Here is a 19136-nt window from a genome sequence, read left to right as displayed (position 1 = left end):
AAATCATTGTTCGATTGTTTCCCATTAGATGATTTTATTTAAGTTCTAACTAAAGACCTACGATATAATAGAATATTACTTAATAAGATTGTATCTATAATACAAGTCTTAGAAACTAAAAAGTATACCTAAATATCAGTGTAAAGTTTTCCAAACGGCTAAAATTAAAAGCAACATCAAACGGCTACGTTTTCTAATTATAATGACTTCATCACGTGTTATACTTTTTTATTTATATATTTTGGTCGTTTACCATGTGAATAATATAAATTAATTTATCTTAAAATGTGTGATTTTATCTTGTAGTAAAATTTAAAAAGTAAAATTCATTCAGTAGAATTTTTTTTTTGCTGTTCTATAAACAAAAATATAGTTAATATCACCTTACGATATTAATTATGTTTTCTAAAAAAAGCCAAATGTAAAATAAATTTAAAACCTACGATTTTATTCATCTTGTTATTTTTTACAGTGTTCTTTTTTTGTAATTGGCACTTATTTTTTTTTCACTTAATAATTTTAATAATTATTTAAAGTTTTTTTTTTTTTTCACTGTCCATATTATTTGGACGTTTTTAATTTTTTTTTCATTATTATTATAGACATTTTTAATGTTAGTACTCTATAATTTTTTTTTTATCTTTGAATTGTATTACATTCCAATAAATTAAATAGTTTTGTTAAAAATAAATTTATTAAATACAATAATTCAAGAAACCACAATAACCAATACTATCAATTAAAAAAAAACTTTTAAAAAGGCGTGTATAAAAGCTAATATATTATAGAACATATAGGTAACATTTTCAACTACAAAAAAAAAAAAAAAATAATAAATATTAATACAATTAAAATGTTATATATAGCATTTAGTTGTTTTAACAGTATTTTTGATAATTTTTAGCTGCGATAAGAATAATTTATGTGCTTATAAACTGTGTTTTGAATGTGGATGGGTTTTTATTAATAAATAACAAACACATTGTTATCTTACATGAATTGAAAATAAACCAAAAATGTTGAAAATTTCAAATATCTATAAATAAAATGTACTTATATAACATGTGTACACAGAAAATATATAACATATTGTAAAACTAATACACACATTGCTTTGCTCAGAATTAAAAAAAAAATTTTAAAAAAGTTAAATTTAAATATCTCGGAAACAATTATATTATATTTATTGTTTCAACTTGAAAATTGGCCTCAGGCCATATCTGAAATTTAAGACCTTGGTAGGCCATATGTGCTATGTGTAATACAGATCTGATATTAATGTTGTAATGCGCAATCTTATAGAACAATCTAACGTTTCACGTTTGTTGGAAATTAATGTTCAATATCGAATTAAGTATTGGTTATTGAGTGCCTATATTGACTATGCCGTATTATTATTTTTTATTATTCACATATAATCTTTATTATTTAATTTGTTGCAAATATCGTATTATACTACATATATTAAACATTAAAGTAAATAATTTGAATAATAAATAATAATGTTTAGTATAATACGAGTTATAGTAATGACTTATTTCATTTCAGAAAAGTTGAAAAAAAGATAAACATCTAACCAAAAACTTAAAAAAAAAAGATAAAATTATGTTTACTTAACTTATGGTATTAATTATTTTTTCAAATAATATTTTTAATGTTTAAAAATAAAATAATTTCTATTTAGTCTAAAATAACATTCGGAGATTTATATTTAAAAATTAGCTACCTAGTTGATTAATCGTACATAAAATAAAACATGAAAAGTATAATAATATTCAAAGTTTAGTTTAATTTATATTATAGGCTTATAGTTATTAAAATCAATCATAAACATTATCATAAACAGTTGTAATGAATAACGATATCTACTGTTTATTTTATTTATGAATTGTATAATGCATTTTGTTTTTTTTTTCAGTAATCGTTTAAATAATATGTTTACAACGCTCTTTGCATCAATGTAATAATAAGTGAAGATAAATATTATAAATATTTAATGTCTGACACAGTAAAAATTATCAAACATTTCATATAGTTCTAAGAAAGATACCTATAACTAAATATTATGTTTCCGGTCCTTAAATTAATAGTATATCGCTCACTTAAAATGTTTATAAAGAATATATAATTATAAAAATATAATCTTGTTAAATTAATCTGTTTTTTGTTTATTTTTTATTGTTTGCTACATTTATGATTTTATTATATTGTCTAATGTTTTCTATTACTATTAACTATATTGTAATTGCATTGTGTGATATTGAATCATATTAAATATATTGCTTTTTTGGGCCCCTAGCCCATAACTAAATAAATAATTAAAAGTGCACACATTTATTTCCATTATTTATAATAAGAATAATAAATCTATGTTAGATATACTATTTAAATAGCATAATTTGTTAGGTATATTATGTATCGATTAACTATTATTCATTTTGTAACAAAAAATACAATAATGAAAAAAAAACTAATGTAAAAAACGCATTATTGTTAATATTTAAAATAATATAATATTATTTAATAATCTGACATTTGAACATTCGGATAATCAAATTTAAATCATACTTATTGATTTACAAAACAATACTATGATTAACATTAATTATAAATGCAATGTAATGAAAAGAAATAATTGAAGAAAAAATAACGAAATTTCGGTTTTTGCATTAAATATAATAGTAATCATTGGGAGCTTTAAATAATTAAGTTTACCTGTAGATTGAGTCTTGGGATCCATGGATAAATTAAATATTTTAAAAATAACGTTTGAGAATTTCTTGAACTGTTGTATAATAATGAGTGGAAAAGGTCTCGCTTTTGTTACATTTGACAGACCAATTCAAGCGAAACCCTTGACATTTCTTTTGTACAACAACTGTTTTAGATGTTCCAATAATAATAATAATAATCGTAATAATAAAAAAAAAATACTAATAATAATAAGGAAAAGAATAATTAAAATCATTTAGATGCTTAGAAGACATGTCATTAATGTTTCTTGTGAAATGTCATGTATGAACGTTAAAACAAGCAAATACTCCTTAATTATACTTGTTTGTTTTATTTTTGTTTTTAAAAACTACGTTCGTGGTGATTTTTAAAAACACATATCCAAGAAAAAAATTTATTTTTTTATTTTTTTCTATTTTAGGAATCTTTAATTTAAAAAAAAAAATTATCTTATATACAATATGTAAATACTATAAAAAAATAAATAATATAATAATGACGTTAAGAATAAATTTTCATTTATATTTATCTATACGGAATATAGTCTGCAACTAATTAAACGTTAAAGTCAATGTCAACATTTTATACTGATAAACTTAGTTAGGTTTTTCAGTCTACATGATAAAATCATAACATAATAAATTGTGTGCTTCCCATGATATTTGTAAAATTATTGTTTGCACATTAACTTTATTATATATAGTTGCAAAGTGAGACTGTTTTGTTTAAAAAATTACCAACCCCAAAACCGTATTAAATTATAGTAAAAAATATGGGGCATGGACCAATTGCGCCTAAAACAAAATTTTTATATTAGGGTCAATATGCCAATAATTGCGCTGCATATATTTTAGGGTCAGTGTACCAATTGCGCCTCTTATATTTTTCGGTTAGTGTACCAATCGCGCTCTTTATATTTTACGGTCAATATATCAATTGCGTTTGTATTCAAATTATATTATTCTAATTACCATGCTCAAATTATTATTTAAAAAATTATTATTATTCTTAAAACGTGCAAAATACAAACATCATGATTACCTTAAACTCAAAATCGTATTATTATTATCATATATTTATGATTTAACCACCTAGTCTCTTATTATTATTAATATTATTTTATTTTAATTTTCATTAACTAAACTGTATAAAGCTTACACGTTTCACCGACTTGGAAGACTTTTACTTTTAACTCGCAAAAAAATCGGTTATTAAGTTTTCCTTAGGTAATGTAAAATGTATTGAGCGCAATTGGTATATCGACCCTAAAATGTTTCGAGCGCAATTGGTATATGAAAAGGTAATTTTAAGCGCAATTGGTAAACTCCCAAAATATGTAACAAGAGAAAGGTACCTATTTAAACTGTTGATATATTATTAAAGCATAACCAGGATGTAACAGAGTATTTAAACTGGTGTTTACATTTAAATAGTTCCATGTCAAAATATCCCAGTAAAAATATCCCACGTAAATAATAATTTAAAATATAAAGCTTTATTATAAAAGTTGCGATTAGAAGTAATAATCAAACTTTATCTAAAGTGAATGTGTGTATTGAACGTAATATACTATTCGCATCTATATTTTTACAATTTACAATATTTTATAAATGTTAATAACAATAAATTGTATTTTAATAATATCTATGTAACTTTTAATAATTTATATTAATTTTTGACGAAAAACGTCACATAATATAATATTACAATATCATGTGTATCCTTACAGCGACTTTTGTATATTTTACTTGGTGATTATACATTTTTTTAAATTTTTATTTGAAAAATATAATCTATATAAATTAAGTATAATACGCGTAAATAATATTACATATAGCGATAGAACATAACAACATTTTTATATACATAGAAGCCACCCACTGACAACAGTCCTAGGGTTTTAATACAAAGGATTATGTAATGATTAAAATATCACGACTCAATTTTTTATTTATTTTAGTAGAATCATGAGGAATTACTTGAAATAGATTTTTTTAGATTTTAGGCTAGTCATTTTAATAGTAATAATACGAGTAACATTTTATAATAGATTCTTTAGTTGTTTTAATTTATAAGCATGAGTGTAAAAATTGATTTGTGACATACTCGTAGACATAAATTATGCATTTATGATTAGGAAAACAACTATATATTTTGGGTAATTTAAAACTTTTTGAAAACGAATTTTTCATTTTTTTAACAGATCTTCTATTTGATGTACCATATATCTAGATAATTTTAATAAGATGTTTGTAAATATTATTTTTTTTAAATTTCGCTTTTTTTGTTTTATCCACTACCCAAGAATCGTGGCTTTAGGGGTAGAAACATAGGCTTATCATCTTTAACCATTTTTTTAATAGCTTTTCAAACTAAGCCATTGCATTTGACAAAAGATAAAATTTAGTTAGGGTATGATTCTAAATTTTGATAGTAATATTTATAGGTGCACTGAAAGTGTATTCACTCTTTTTTTCAGATGGTTATCTAGTAATTTTTTATAACGGTCTAGTAAGACGTTTTTTGGTGATTAAATTGTATATCTGAATAGGAAGATTATGAAAAAAAGGTGATTTATTATGGTTGACCGAGGAAGAAATTTAGCAATTAATTAAATTTTAATCTAGTTGAAAATCATCATCATCATCAAAAAAAAAAAAAAAATGTTCATAACATAAAATATCTTTGAAAGCATCAAAGTGCATACTGAATTAATTATACAAACACATTTTTATTTTTAGCTTTTTTCATATCGACTTGTATTAAAAAAAACACAAATTGGTATGCTTTAAATAGTTTTTTATATACGAGTACGTTCCAGACTATTGGATGGTCATATAATAAATTAGGTAAAGAAATAACTATTTTACATGTAACTGTAGGTTAAATTTTTATTATTATAATATAGTCAATTGATAAAAAAATTTAAAAAAAGAAAAAAAACATAAAAATATAGACACAAATAGAATTATTAATACTATAATGTATCTTTATTATTTTAAAAATAATTCAATTACCTCATTTATAAGTTATAATTAGAAATTGAATCTGAATGGTAGTAATATTTCAATATTATAGGTGTTTATTATTATTATTAAGTTTTTTTTCTGATGAAATATAAACAATGTACCTACATTTCATTTAATGAATAAATACACACTATAGAACAGTGATGCCTAACCTTTTTTGTTCAGTGTGCCACTTTGGTAAACAATCATCTCCGAGTGGGCCATCAAATATAAAAGTACAAATAATCCCAATTTTAATCTAATAATATAATTTTGTTATACGTAATGAGTGTAAAATATATATGGCGTATATTTTATCTTTTGTTAACTATTGAAAATATCACGAATTGAGTTATACATTGTAGGTACATACAATGTTCAGTATATAAAAAAATGAAAAAAAAAATGTTATTTTAAAATGTTATTCTCAACTTTCATATGAAGATTTATTTGCTTTAAGTAACATTATAATGAAAATGATAACTGTATTTGGCTCGGCGAATATTTGTGAATAATTATTTCCACGAATGAAACAAATAAAATAAGTTCATAGATCGTGACTTACGGATGAACATCTACATTCAACTATGAGGATTGGAACAACAAAATTCGAACAAGATTTTTTAATATTAGTAAAGCAAACACTAGTTGAAATTTCACATTCTTTTATTTTATTATTATTATAACTATTACAAAATAAATAAATAAATATAATTTTACTTTTTTTAGAATATTTTGTTTTATTTATAAATTTGTGATGGACCACACAGAATACCTTAGTGGGCACATGTGGCCCACGGGCCGTGGGTTGGCCACCACTACTATAGAACAATATAATAATATTATATAAAACATCGTAAACATTGTATTTTAAAAATACAGCTATTGACAAAAAAAAAAAAAATTATTATTTAAAAAACAATTTATACCAACATAGGTAATATATTTTATTTCCCCTGTAAACCCATAATTTTTTTTCTTCTTCAAACAATATGAATTGAATTTCAGGAGAATATAATAATATTAAAAAAAATAACATATTTACGACCTTTATACGATTTTTAAATCATTAATATATAATCCATTTTTAAGTGTCTAGCCTTAATGTGCTATAAATTACATAATATCATAATATTAGAATAACAAAAATATAATTTTAACTAATAGTAAAAATAAATATGTTAATAACTACTACCCGTCGAAGAGTAAATAAGAAATAATAAATATTAGAAAACTTATATTTTAGCATAAAAGAATAATAAAATAAATTTAATAAGATACGGTGGTGTTGTACAAGACAGGTGTGGAATATGAGATAATATTATGATATTCGTTAACATTTAGTTTAATCTTTTTTTCTTAAATATTTGGCTGTTTATTATAAAAATAAATGAAAAAAAAACCAAAAGAAAATAATAATTTATATTTTAAAGTGTGTATTTTATAGATTATAAACGTTTTTCACGAAGATTGCATCTTCGCAAAAACACTGAATAAATGAAAAAAAAATTCGTTACAGAATATTCATAATTTAATTTTAGTTATATACAAACAAAAAATATACACTCGAGAAATGGACTAACCTTTGAACAAAAAATGCATTTGCATATAAACTGAAATAATAACGTTTAATCAAAATATTAATTAATGAAAAAAAAAATTTAAGTATATATCTAGTTTTCATTTTTGTTGTTATATTCAATAAAATAAAACTGCTCTACCTGCGTTCACAATGTGGTTAATTTTTAATTGAGTTTCATTTATTTATTTCTTATTTTAAAGGAAATTCTTTAAAATAAATACAAATGAAGAAAACATTTCACCTGTCAATTAAGTACCTCCAATTTAATCCAATGATGTGATGAATTAGAATATATATATATATATATAAATATGGAAAATAATCATACATCTATTTAAATATCAACATTTCATAGAGAATGATAAAAATGTGTACGTTTATTTGAACTACGAAATCAGCAATATGACCCACTATCGAAAATAAATTCTACATATCTGACACTAGTGCTTGTAGTGAACAAGAGATAACATGAGTGATATGTCTTATTTTAAGAGGTTAGTCTTTTATTAAACGCTATTTCGGTTTATTATTTTAATCTTATTGGTATAATAACTATGATATTATGTTGTTGCGAATTTGAAATAATTGCTTTTGTTGTATTTGTAATAGCTTTGAAACATATTAGAATAAAAGAAGTCATCAACATCATAGTAGAAGTTTTAGGACAAGAAATAATTGGGTATTCTTGTAGCGATGGCTGACTTAGTGGTTGGTTTACACGGAAAACTGTTTTATTCAGTTGATATTATACTTCTGTACATTAATACCGTAATCGTTGATATAAATATTAAATAGTATTCATTTTATTATTATAAGCTTCAGAAATCTTATTTTTAGTGATAATGTAGAACAAGTAAATCGTTTGAAGAGATTAATATTCTCACATCAGATGTTTCGAGGTGACTTAAAATGTATAAATCTGTGCCACGAAACCCCATTAATTAATACTCTACAATAACAAAATTGAAAAATTAATTTGTATAGTAGTTACACGACTTATTCTAATTAAAAGTTGTATAGATAGCTAAAGTTATAAAATGTCTATGAAAAATACACTTTTAGAATAATAGGATTCCGGCTTTATCTATACCCATAAATCATAACTCACACTATAATTATTTCATTATATTGTTATTACCGATCGTAGTCTGCATATTTTGTGACATCGCATTATTATATATTTAAACATCGAATTTCAAATAAAAATAAATAAATATGCTGATAGACAATGTCTTATGAGAAATTGAATATTTTGTATCTGATAATATTAAAAAAGATAAGGTATATAAAAATAGATTTCTACAATCTTTTAAAACTAGTTATTTTAAAATATAGTGTAATTTAAAATTCTGATTTCGATAATTCTTATAATATTTTTTTGATTAGGTAATCATAAGTTAAAATTGTTTTATAATATTTATCTAAGTATTTGGATTTTTATTATGTTGTGTTTGAAATTATATTTTGAGTGTAAAATTTGCGACTCTAAAATTGGACTCTTCGTCTTTGAAATAAACGGTATACCGTCATTGACACAAAAAAGTCTTCCATAGCCAAATTTAAGATCATAAGATTTTGATGTCTTTGTATTCAGAAAAAATAAGACTTTCACCATCGTAGAATTAAAGAAAAATAACAATTTAAACCTATAAGCTTACATAGCTTGGTAAAAAAACATGAACTAATAAAATTTTTAATGTAATAAGACATTTACAATTTTCACGATATTTCCACAGATATTTAATTTTGAATCCAATTTTTTTTTCAAAATAAGATTTTATATACCTTTATTAATATATTATGTTTCTATAAATCATTGACTCGAATTTCGATAATTTTTTTTTTTTTAATTTTTTTTTATATCCTGAAAAATTATGTTTTAGCACAATATGATGGCAGGTTGTTTTGTGTCAATAAAATGTTGGACAATATTATTATTATTAAGTACATAGAACAGCGATTAATTAATACTCACCACAAGAAGAAGGGAAGCCAGCAAACGATAAACGTGCCCATGATTATGCCTAGCGTCCTCGCCGCCTTGTGCTCCCGTTTCATTTTGATGATGTTCCTGTTGTCCCGGGAAGGGGTCGAGTGGTGGTCGTTGGGCGCCAGCGTAGTCCTGGACGACGACCCGTTTGCCGCACCGTTCGATCGCAGCTGGTTTTCAGCCAGCTCCCGGTTGTAGTTTATCTGCTGACCACAACTAATCCTTGCGTGTATCTGCTTTTCTTGCCGGTTCGCCTCTTTGAATATAGCGTGGTATGTGAATAACATGATCGTGCAGGGTATCCAAAATGATATGGACGACGACACGATCACGTACACTTTGTTCACCTGAAAAACGAATGAACGGTTCGTTACGAACAATGATTTTAAAGCGAATCACGCAATTCATTTTAATCGATTATTATAATTTAATGCGACGTTAGAGTATGCTAAGGAAGAAGTGGGTAAATCAACGGTTGTGCTGCTTTGCAACTTTGGGTCTTTGAAATGTATTTAAAAACGTTTCGAATATTCCTACTAGAATATTAATTAATACCTATTAGATGTTGTTCATTTAAAATGTTCTAAGCGATCAGGGATAATAAGCCATTTTACAAATCCATTTTTTCAAATATGTGACAATATTGTTTTGTTTTTGCTGTTTCATTACTATGTTTTAAAGTAAAAAATAACTGCACTTGAGTCACAATATATCATCGATAAATACACGGAAACGGACGACTCGATATTGAGTTCAGTACGAAAACATCAGTAAATAACAAGCACAACCACTACCGGAATTCAAATATTTACTAGTATTTTATGTTCACAACAAAGTCGTTATTTTTATATGCCCTTTAGCACAATTCAAATATTTTATATATGCGTAAAACATAAATAATATGATATTTCTTAGAAACAGTACAGCAGTTTCAAATGGTAAATAAGAACATATTTATAAGAGTATAATAAGTCTGAGTATAACAAAATAATCAATTACTGATTCAATGATGGGAGGCGATGCGATCAATAAGATCTATAAATAGGTAACCGTAATTTTAAATTTTAAAACATAATAATTACCTTCGTTTATTTATGTATTGAAATTGTTGTATGTAATAAAAATACTCTCTTTTACAGTTTTTTTTTTTGGCAGATAATTGTTTTAAAAATGTTGACATACCAAAATCAAAATTCGAACGAGTAGTTTTTGAGTTTTATAATAGATACATGATAATAGTTTTGGAAGATACACCTAGGGACTATAGTAACTTGAAAATTGTAGTAATTAATATTAATTTATCAACCTTAATAATTTGTAAAAATGGTTGGAGTAAAATAAATATTAGATCCAATAATACTTCTATTTTAGATTTTTGAAATATAATTAATATTATTAGTATAAAAAATCTAATAACTCATCCTAATTTTTAATTAGGTAGATAAAAATTTTCAAAAACATTACAAACCAATTAATTTGCAGTAAAAAATAGGGGTCACATTTACAAAACAAAAGTTTTGAAGTATATTTAAAAATTCCAAAAATCATACTTAATTTGAATAAATCTATTGTTAAAGGAGAAATGGAGGTTTGCATGCTTGGTAAATCATCCTATACATATATTACACAAACTTAAAAATAAATAGAAACCCATGTTGTTATAAGATGCAAAATATAAATCAATTTGTACCTCAAGTTGTATTAAAATAAAATATTATTCAAACTCTCTCGACAAAATTTGCCATCAGCTATACAAATCCAATTAAATCGATTCATTTAAAATAAACTAATTGTTGCGAATTCTGGGATACTTGAAATAATATGAATATATTTTTCTCGAGAAACTAAACAAATAATTTTATACATTAAAAGAAATATAATTGTTTTATCCAACCAAACGCTAAACGAATTCAATATACAATAATATAATAATAACTGACTAATAATGTATTACTTGATTCTGGTAAATATTATATGAGATAAAATATAAACGTACTTTTACGAGCAACTGTTAATGCTTAGTTGTAGGATTTTTAATTTTTCAGCTTCACTTAAGCAATTAATATATTTTTTCCCTTTTTTACATAAAACCACGTAATTAAAATACACAATAGAACAAAACAAACTGAAATTGCATGGAATCCAAAACGTCACAAAGCTATTCCATGAGACATTGTTTCCTATGCATTTATTTTAGCACAGCTCTATAGTGACACGAGTCTTTTGTCTGTTTTGTTTTCCGTTTTACTAATAACACTGTCTACGCGTAGATATCAGTTTTGAACAGTGAAGTATGTTTATTTTGTTCTATGCAAAATGTATCAAATATTATATCATTATATAAGCACTATCCTTGTATTATCCATTGACATTGAAAAGGTTGACATGCGTGCATTCATTGATTTAAGTTCCTTTTAATATCGAAAAGTTTTATAGAATGCTTTTATAGAATATTTTTATATTGATTATAGAATCAGATTGTTCTAATCTCAAAACTGTACTACAAGGATTAAAAAGTATTAATAATAATTAATTTTCCATAGTCAATATTGTAAAACATATTTATAATTTCGATTTTTTTATTTTTTTTTTTCATAGTCATTGAATTTAACTAATAACGTGATGACAGAAACAAGGATAGTAATGTGTATTACTTATTTATAGTATAGCTTATTAATAAAGTTTATAATTTTCTAAAAGCACCACAAAAACAAAATTATATATATAATTATTTTTTATTTTGTGTATTACACAGATATCATAAAATAGATATTATTTACGTAGTTATAATATTTAACTAGCTAGTAACAAATTTTACATTGAGTTTGATTTAATAAGTTCGTAAAACCAATGTCGTATAACTGTTTGTTTGAGTTATTGAGAACAGAAATTATGTATCTAAAGTTTTAACAGTCTGTTGACTTTGAATAGGATTCTAAAGTAACGTAGCAAAAACATCTTTTATTGATTTTTGAATAAATTGTCTTCTTAAATATACATCAAAAAACAACTCATATTATATGAAAGTGGGTAAGGCAGTGGTTACATTCACAAGAAACCAAAATGTATTAGAATTTTGGATTATTAAATAAGTAGGTATGATAATTTTTATAGTAAAACCAAAAAATAAAGAACTTTTATACTTTATTTTTAGGTCATATTTAAATATTTTTATAATATTCTCAGTTGGTATCTAGTTGAAATTTACGTTTATTTTTTTAAATTTAATTTTGTGTCTTGGGAATTTTGTAGAAGTTTTTGTAAAAAATATGAAAATTATACATGTATGAAAATATATTTTTGCTTATGCAAAAACACGTCGCTTTATAAATGTAAACGATAACAGGAGAGTCAAAAACACCTACGGTGTTGTGTACGAAATACGCAATCATTATTGTGTTACTATACTTAACTGTAGCAAACGAGGCATCATAAGATATTATATTCGAGCCTTGTTTTGAACTAACTAATTTTGTCCATTAGATAAATTAAACATAGGTACATCAGTTGTGCGTTCGATACTTTCTTTTTGCTACACGAGTTATGTCCAAACCAAAATATAAATATAGATATTAATTTAACTAGAACACGAATTTAATACAATTATTTCTATAGTATTCGAACAATTAACAGATGTAATAATATTGCATTCAGCAGGATTCTCAAAAGTAATTTTCAAATGTTTGCCATTAATATATTACACAAATTACTTTTAATTGATATTTTGAATTCGTTAGATTCGTAAGATCGTCAGTTAAAATCATAAAAATTATTTATCATATACTTGTAAACGACCCCCTATTACATTTTTTTCCGCGAAACGATTTTTGCAGAATTTAAAGTTTGCTCTGCTAAAAATAATATCTAATTATATTGGAGTATATAGTCATTAGACAAATACAATAATTATCATCATCATAAAAAAAAAAAAAATAAATAATACGATGTAAAAAAATACCTATATATGTACTTATGTATAAAATACCTACCGTATTATATTAATGTTTTAAAAGAGTAAACTTTAATAATATAAATTACTATGATAAAATAAATTTATTTGTTAAAAGGAGTAAAGATTGTTATACATTATTTTTAAAAAATGCATTAAAATTAATATAAATTATGAAAAAAATTTAATTTGCTAAACTTGTCATAGTTTTTATTAAAATAATTAAGCTATCTCTGACAAATATTTGTCAATTTTATGTGTCTTTTTTTTAAATGTATAGTTTTATTAAAATAAAAGAACAAAAAAAAATTTATTACTTCGTTCAGAATCTAACACAATAAATAATTTTCCCTACTTAATGCTATCTACATATATTTTAATATAAAGTTTTTTTTTTTTTTTTAGTGATTTATTTGACATATTAATAACATTTAATAATAATTATCCCACAGATATCTCGACTAATATCACAATATCTAAACAATGATTATTGAACATTTTTAAATTCTCAGTTAATCCTTTCACTAACGTGGTTTGTATCAATCTAAATTCTAAAGCATACCCAATTAATTTTTGCACTACCAACGATAACTAGTTATAACTTGCTAATCAAAAAACTACCAGTTGATGATACGAACAAAAATATATTTACTATAATTTGTACCCTGCAACCATTAAACTCATGTACAATATAATATACTAGGTTAGGTTAAGTTAGTTAGAAAATAATTGGAAATAATTAACTCAAGAGAGTCAAGTTAGAAATTAAAAGTTGACAAGAAATAAAAACTTAATAAGTTCAAAAATAAATCTACTTTTTGATTAGTTTGTGGATCATAATATGAAGAGTATTTTGTGCCTAACTATATAAACTATTATTTTATCAAGGAACACGACAGATATCACAGTACCAATTATTATAAATTATTTTTATTTAAAACCGTGTACATATAGTAATAGTTGATGTATAAATAACGATTAAAACAGACAATTTCAAAAATATTTTTGATTTTAACTCGAATGATTATTTTGAAACGAATTAAAAAAAAAAAAACTAAGCTATTTCTACAATACACTAATCTAGTCGAATGAGTAAGTTATTAATTATTATAATATTAAATGACTGGGCAGTTCATTAAGAAATTAACCACTTATTTGGTTAATTACCTTTCCACCCCGTCACATTTGATTATCGATGTATTATTATAACACTCACCACCCAATCGCAGTCGTCCGGGTGTGCCATCCGGTAAGCCAGATACTCGTCGGTGGTGTACCAACCGTAGAAGATGGGCACGAACGCGATAATGCCGGGCGCCACCCACGTGACGAGCAGCAGGAACGCCACCAGCCGCTTGGTGACCAGCACCGGGTACTTGAGCGGCTTGACGATGGCGTAATACCGGTCCACGCTGATGCAGCACAGGTGAAGTATGGACGCGGTGGAGAAGTACACGTCGCTCGAGTTCCACACGTCGCACATGAAGTACCCGAAAATCCACTTGCCGCTGATCAGCTTGCTGGCGTTGAACGTCATGGCCACGATGGCCACCAGCATGTCGGCGAACGCCAGCGACACGACAAAGTAGTTGGTGATCACCCGCAACCGTGGGTGTCGGGCCACGGATACGATCACCAGCAGGTTGCCGCCAATCGAGGTCAGTATGATGATGGCCATGATGGACGTTTTCAGCGCTACCGACACGTAATCGGACCAGTCCATCATGTCACCGGTCACCTACACAATACGATCACGTGGTCATTATTAGTATGCGTGTATAGTGCATTACAATTACTGTTATTATTATTAAATAAACGATATGTGGATACACTGACCGAGGGTGAATAGGGTTTTTGGAGGGTATTGTGGCGTGGAATGTAACCCCGGGTGAGCCCAATAACTTATACCAAATGTATGGTCTGATAAATGGGTAAAATACGACTGACGCCGGAATTTCAAGTAACACACGATTGAGAAAACTCAATTTTTATGCATTTTCTTTCCGACGTACGGGTACGGGTCCAGATTCGTGTCAAAAATCCACTTCGAAATGCATACGATACAATTAATAACCTAGAAAATTAGCTTAATTACATGTTATTTAGCAATGCAGAGGTCGAAGATGAGTTTTTAGAAGTAACGCTAAGATAAAAACAAGATGAACCAAAAAAATAAAAGAATTACCGAAAAAATATAAATAAAAAATAGTAAGCAATAAAAATAAATAGAATAATATACATGATAAAGAAAAATGCAATATAAATATAATAGGTAAAATATTTAGAATACGTTTCGATAAAGCTATTTAAAAATGTAAGCATTATAGGTATTATAAGTAATTTATTACAATGTATTAATTATTAAATCATTATTTATACAGCAATATTTCTTTTACGTTTATAATATTATTATGATTATGACTACGACTTTGATAATTTATATCACACGTTATGTATATATACATTTATTATAATTTAATTGAACAATATTTTTTTTGTTATTATTTTTCGTAACTACACTTAATTTTTAGTTAAAAAAATTCAGCATGTTCAGCAATTAAATTATACGTTAATGTAAATTCCATTCTCAATCTATTTGTTTTTTTGGATAAGCGTAGTTTGTGAATTTTAAATGTTTTTAATCATTCAGCCAAAAAGGTATAAAGATTTAAAGATCCAATCGTTTGATATCCCAAACAATAATCTGATTGAATCCGAAAATTAATAACTAATTGAAACCAAAAACAATAATTTTATTTTTATTTAATGGATTTAATGTTAAAATCTAAACAGTTACATTATAATTAATAATAACTAACTATATACACGCGTATTTTATTGTAATTTAATTTTTCGTATGTATTTTATTATTATTATTATTATTGTCAAATAATAATTTTATTCCGTTACCGAGTACCGATTTATCGACTAAACCACTAATTTATATTTTATTTGAATATAGTCATCTCATCATATGCTGTATATATTTCATATCATTAGTAAAGAATGACGTAAATAAGATAACAATACAAAAGTCCTATATCAACTAGCCATTTTATCGGACTTAATTGGACGTATTATCGGATGACATTTCACAATAGATATAATTCTAAATCTGAGGCTGAACTTTATGATCCTCCATAGCTTATACCGTGATAGAATGTGGAGATACCTAGCAAATATATAAATAATAGCGCTATAATAGGAATACCAAGAAATTTGATGGTATTAATGTACAAAACAAATTGTTTTATGATGAACTATAGTTTTATACCATCATTTCTATTCTATATACGTTTTTATCAGTCCCATCAATCTATAGGCGTTTAACAGATTAACCATTGTAATTGTTATAGTCTATTTATATAGATATTAGGAGATTACCATTTAAAACAAAACTCGATCAACAAATTAAATTCAAACAAAATATAATAGATATACTAGTTATTTATTTAATAAAATAATAATATATACACAATGTGTATTACACATGCAATAATGAAATTCTGTCGGATAAAAATTATTAAATTATATTATTGATGATATTGTAAGAAGTTAATAGTTTCTTATAATATATTATTATCCAATATGCTATTATAACATATCTAAAAATAAATTTAATGTACTGATTCTAATGTATCTGATATGCGTATACTTGTGATTTACGAGAAAATAATACTAAAAATCTCATAATCGTTTCATAGAAATGCTGTGCCGAAAGACTTACCCTGGGATCATAGGGTGTGGTGGCTCAAACGCTTAGGGTATAACGCACTGGCACTAGCTTGTGCTTTTGTTATTCAATTTGTCAAGCTTTATTAAAATATGTACACAGAAATAATAATAATATATAATATGTTATTACATGTGTAACTTTTGTATGCTCTAAAAAACAATATCTTACAAGTAAAATAATATATGCATAATATTGTATAATAATTGTCATAAAAAATAGCGTTTCCTTATAAAAAAAAAAAATATATCAATAACATTATTTAGTGCGATTAATTATATCGAGTATTTAAAATATAATTCAAGCATAGTTGAATGTATGCTGTATATCATAGCAATCAAAACAATTCTACAATCATTCGATTTATCTGTTAAGAATTTGAAGAAATTGAAAATTTTGGAGTTAAATATTCCGAGTTAAAATCCTATAAGCAACCATGTTTTTTTTTTTTATACGGTAATACAAATTAATTCTATCTTTGTTTTAGAAAACACTAATTTTTTGAAAATATTTCTTGTGTTTAACTTTAAGTCGTAAATAAACAACAATTTTGCGAAACAATTTATTTAGTTTAATATTTAAGTTTTTTACTCTATTGAATATAACAACGTACATTTTTAATTTTATGTTTCAAAGCAAAACATTAATCAGTATACTTCAGTCTATAAAAATACGATTTCTGATAAATAGTTTATTAGTAAGTTATAGTTTATAGGTATTAGTTTAAAGTTTTGATAAGTGGAAAAGTGGACCAACATATTGTGGAGTACTTATGTTGTAAATTTGTAATACTCCATTCCGCTCAACTAAACTATAGAATTCTTATAATTTATAAACTACTCATCCGGTCAATTTATATTTTAAAAGTACTCAAAAAGTATATATTTTTAAATAATCAAATAAGTAAAGTACCTATAAAACTTATATTAATAAAAAATACATTTTTTAAATACAAAATTGTTGTTTATTAACGTTTTAAAATTACATAAGAATAATAAAATAGTGTTTTAATAAATAATGAGTATCTTACGTTAAATGTGTCATCCAGTATTAGTAATCGAGCTGTGGTCATTTTTTCAAATACGACTAACGGTGATAATGTTATTTAAATAATGTCTTATATTATTGATAAATCGTATTTATTATAATTTGAAATTATAAAATTTTAAGTAATGTTCGTTTTTAGAATGTTTTAACATTATTTTATTTAATACACTTGACTTTATTATTTGTCGTTTATTCCAAACCATTTTAATTACCTATGTTTATAATATTATGGTTTTTTTTTTCAAAACTGTTTAATGATTATATAATAATAATTTAGTCGGACTTTACAATTATTAATATTTTTACGTTCTCTTAATATTCTCTACTTGTTTATGTCAGGTCTGATTATATTTTTTCTTTTTCAATGCTCAATTTTTTACTTAAGCCACAATAATAGTATTATATTATGAATAAAATATGTACATTAAGTTTTGTCTAGCATTTGTCGTAAAAATAATATAATTACAATGCTGATATTATGTATTTATTGATGGATTGTTTTGGTTAGTACTTCGTTAACTTCATGATAGTAATTCATTAACTAAATTTGTAGCCACTAATTAATAAGTAGATGTAATAATGTAAATTTTATTAAATTTTATTTTCCAAAAACTTCATATATACATGTTGTTATAAATTGTGAACGGAAAAAATTAGAATCGTGGAACTGCTGATGTACTTCTCAACATTGTTATCAAACAAAATTTGAAATCCCCGTATATAAACATATTAAGAATCACGTGATACTTAAATATTTTATTTTGTATTATCACGAAGCCTAACTATACCTAACTAATTTTTATAATTTCACTTTAAAAATTTACTATAAAAAAATCTTTCGAACCGCAAAAAATGCGCGTGCGTGGAAATATAGCATCGTTTATTCGATAAAGTAATATGCATTTTATTATGGATATTTCATTTTTACATAACGTTAAATTTATTATACTTGGTACGACCAAGTATCTTGTCAAATTGAACATAAAAATCCTTTCGTACTCTCCCGTCGGGTATGTATCTATCGCTCATACACCACGCCAAGGATATACAGCGTTTTATAGTTACAACTACTTAACACGTGCTTTCATAATTCA

At 24.9% G+C, this 19136-nt stretch overlaps 2 protein-coding genes across 7 annotated transcripts in view; both read right to left on the bottom strand.

The window, feature by feature from the left end:
* LOC132923007 (CXXC motif containing zinc binding protein) overlaps positions 1-19136 on the bottom strand; it is a 433444-nt gene that overhangs the window by 246032 nt on the left and 168276 nt on the right. The gene's annotated exons all lie outside the window — the stretch shown is intronic.
* The window catches only part of LOC132920120 (octopamine receptor beta-2R-like), a 174897-nt gene that overhangs the window by 10477 nt on the left and 145284 nt on the right, over positions 1-19136 (bottom strand). For all 6 annotated transcript variants that reach the window (XM_060982213.1, XM_060982210.1, XM_060982215.1 and 3 more), the window contains 2 exons: positions 14479-15000; positions 9299-9660 (listed from right to left, as the gene is read on the bottom strand). In XM_060982213.1, coding sequence (XP_060838196.1) covers positions 9299-9660; positions 14479-15000 — 884 coding nt within the window. The remainder of the gene's footprint in view (positions 1-9298; positions 9661-14478; positions 15001-19136) is intronic.

The sequence above is a fragment of the Rhopalosiphum padi genome, chromosome 2 (assembly GCF_020882245.1).
Source record: "Rhopalosiphum padi isolate XX-2018 chromosome 2, ASM2088224v1, whole genome shotgun sequence".
NCBI classification, from domain to species: domain Eukaryota; kingdom Metazoa; phylum Arthropoda; class Insecta; order Hemiptera; family Aphididae; genus Rhopalosiphum; species Rhopalosiphum padi.
The sequence above is the reverse complement of the archived record's forward strand: the minus strand, read 5'-3'. Positions and strand labels throughout refer to the sequence as shown.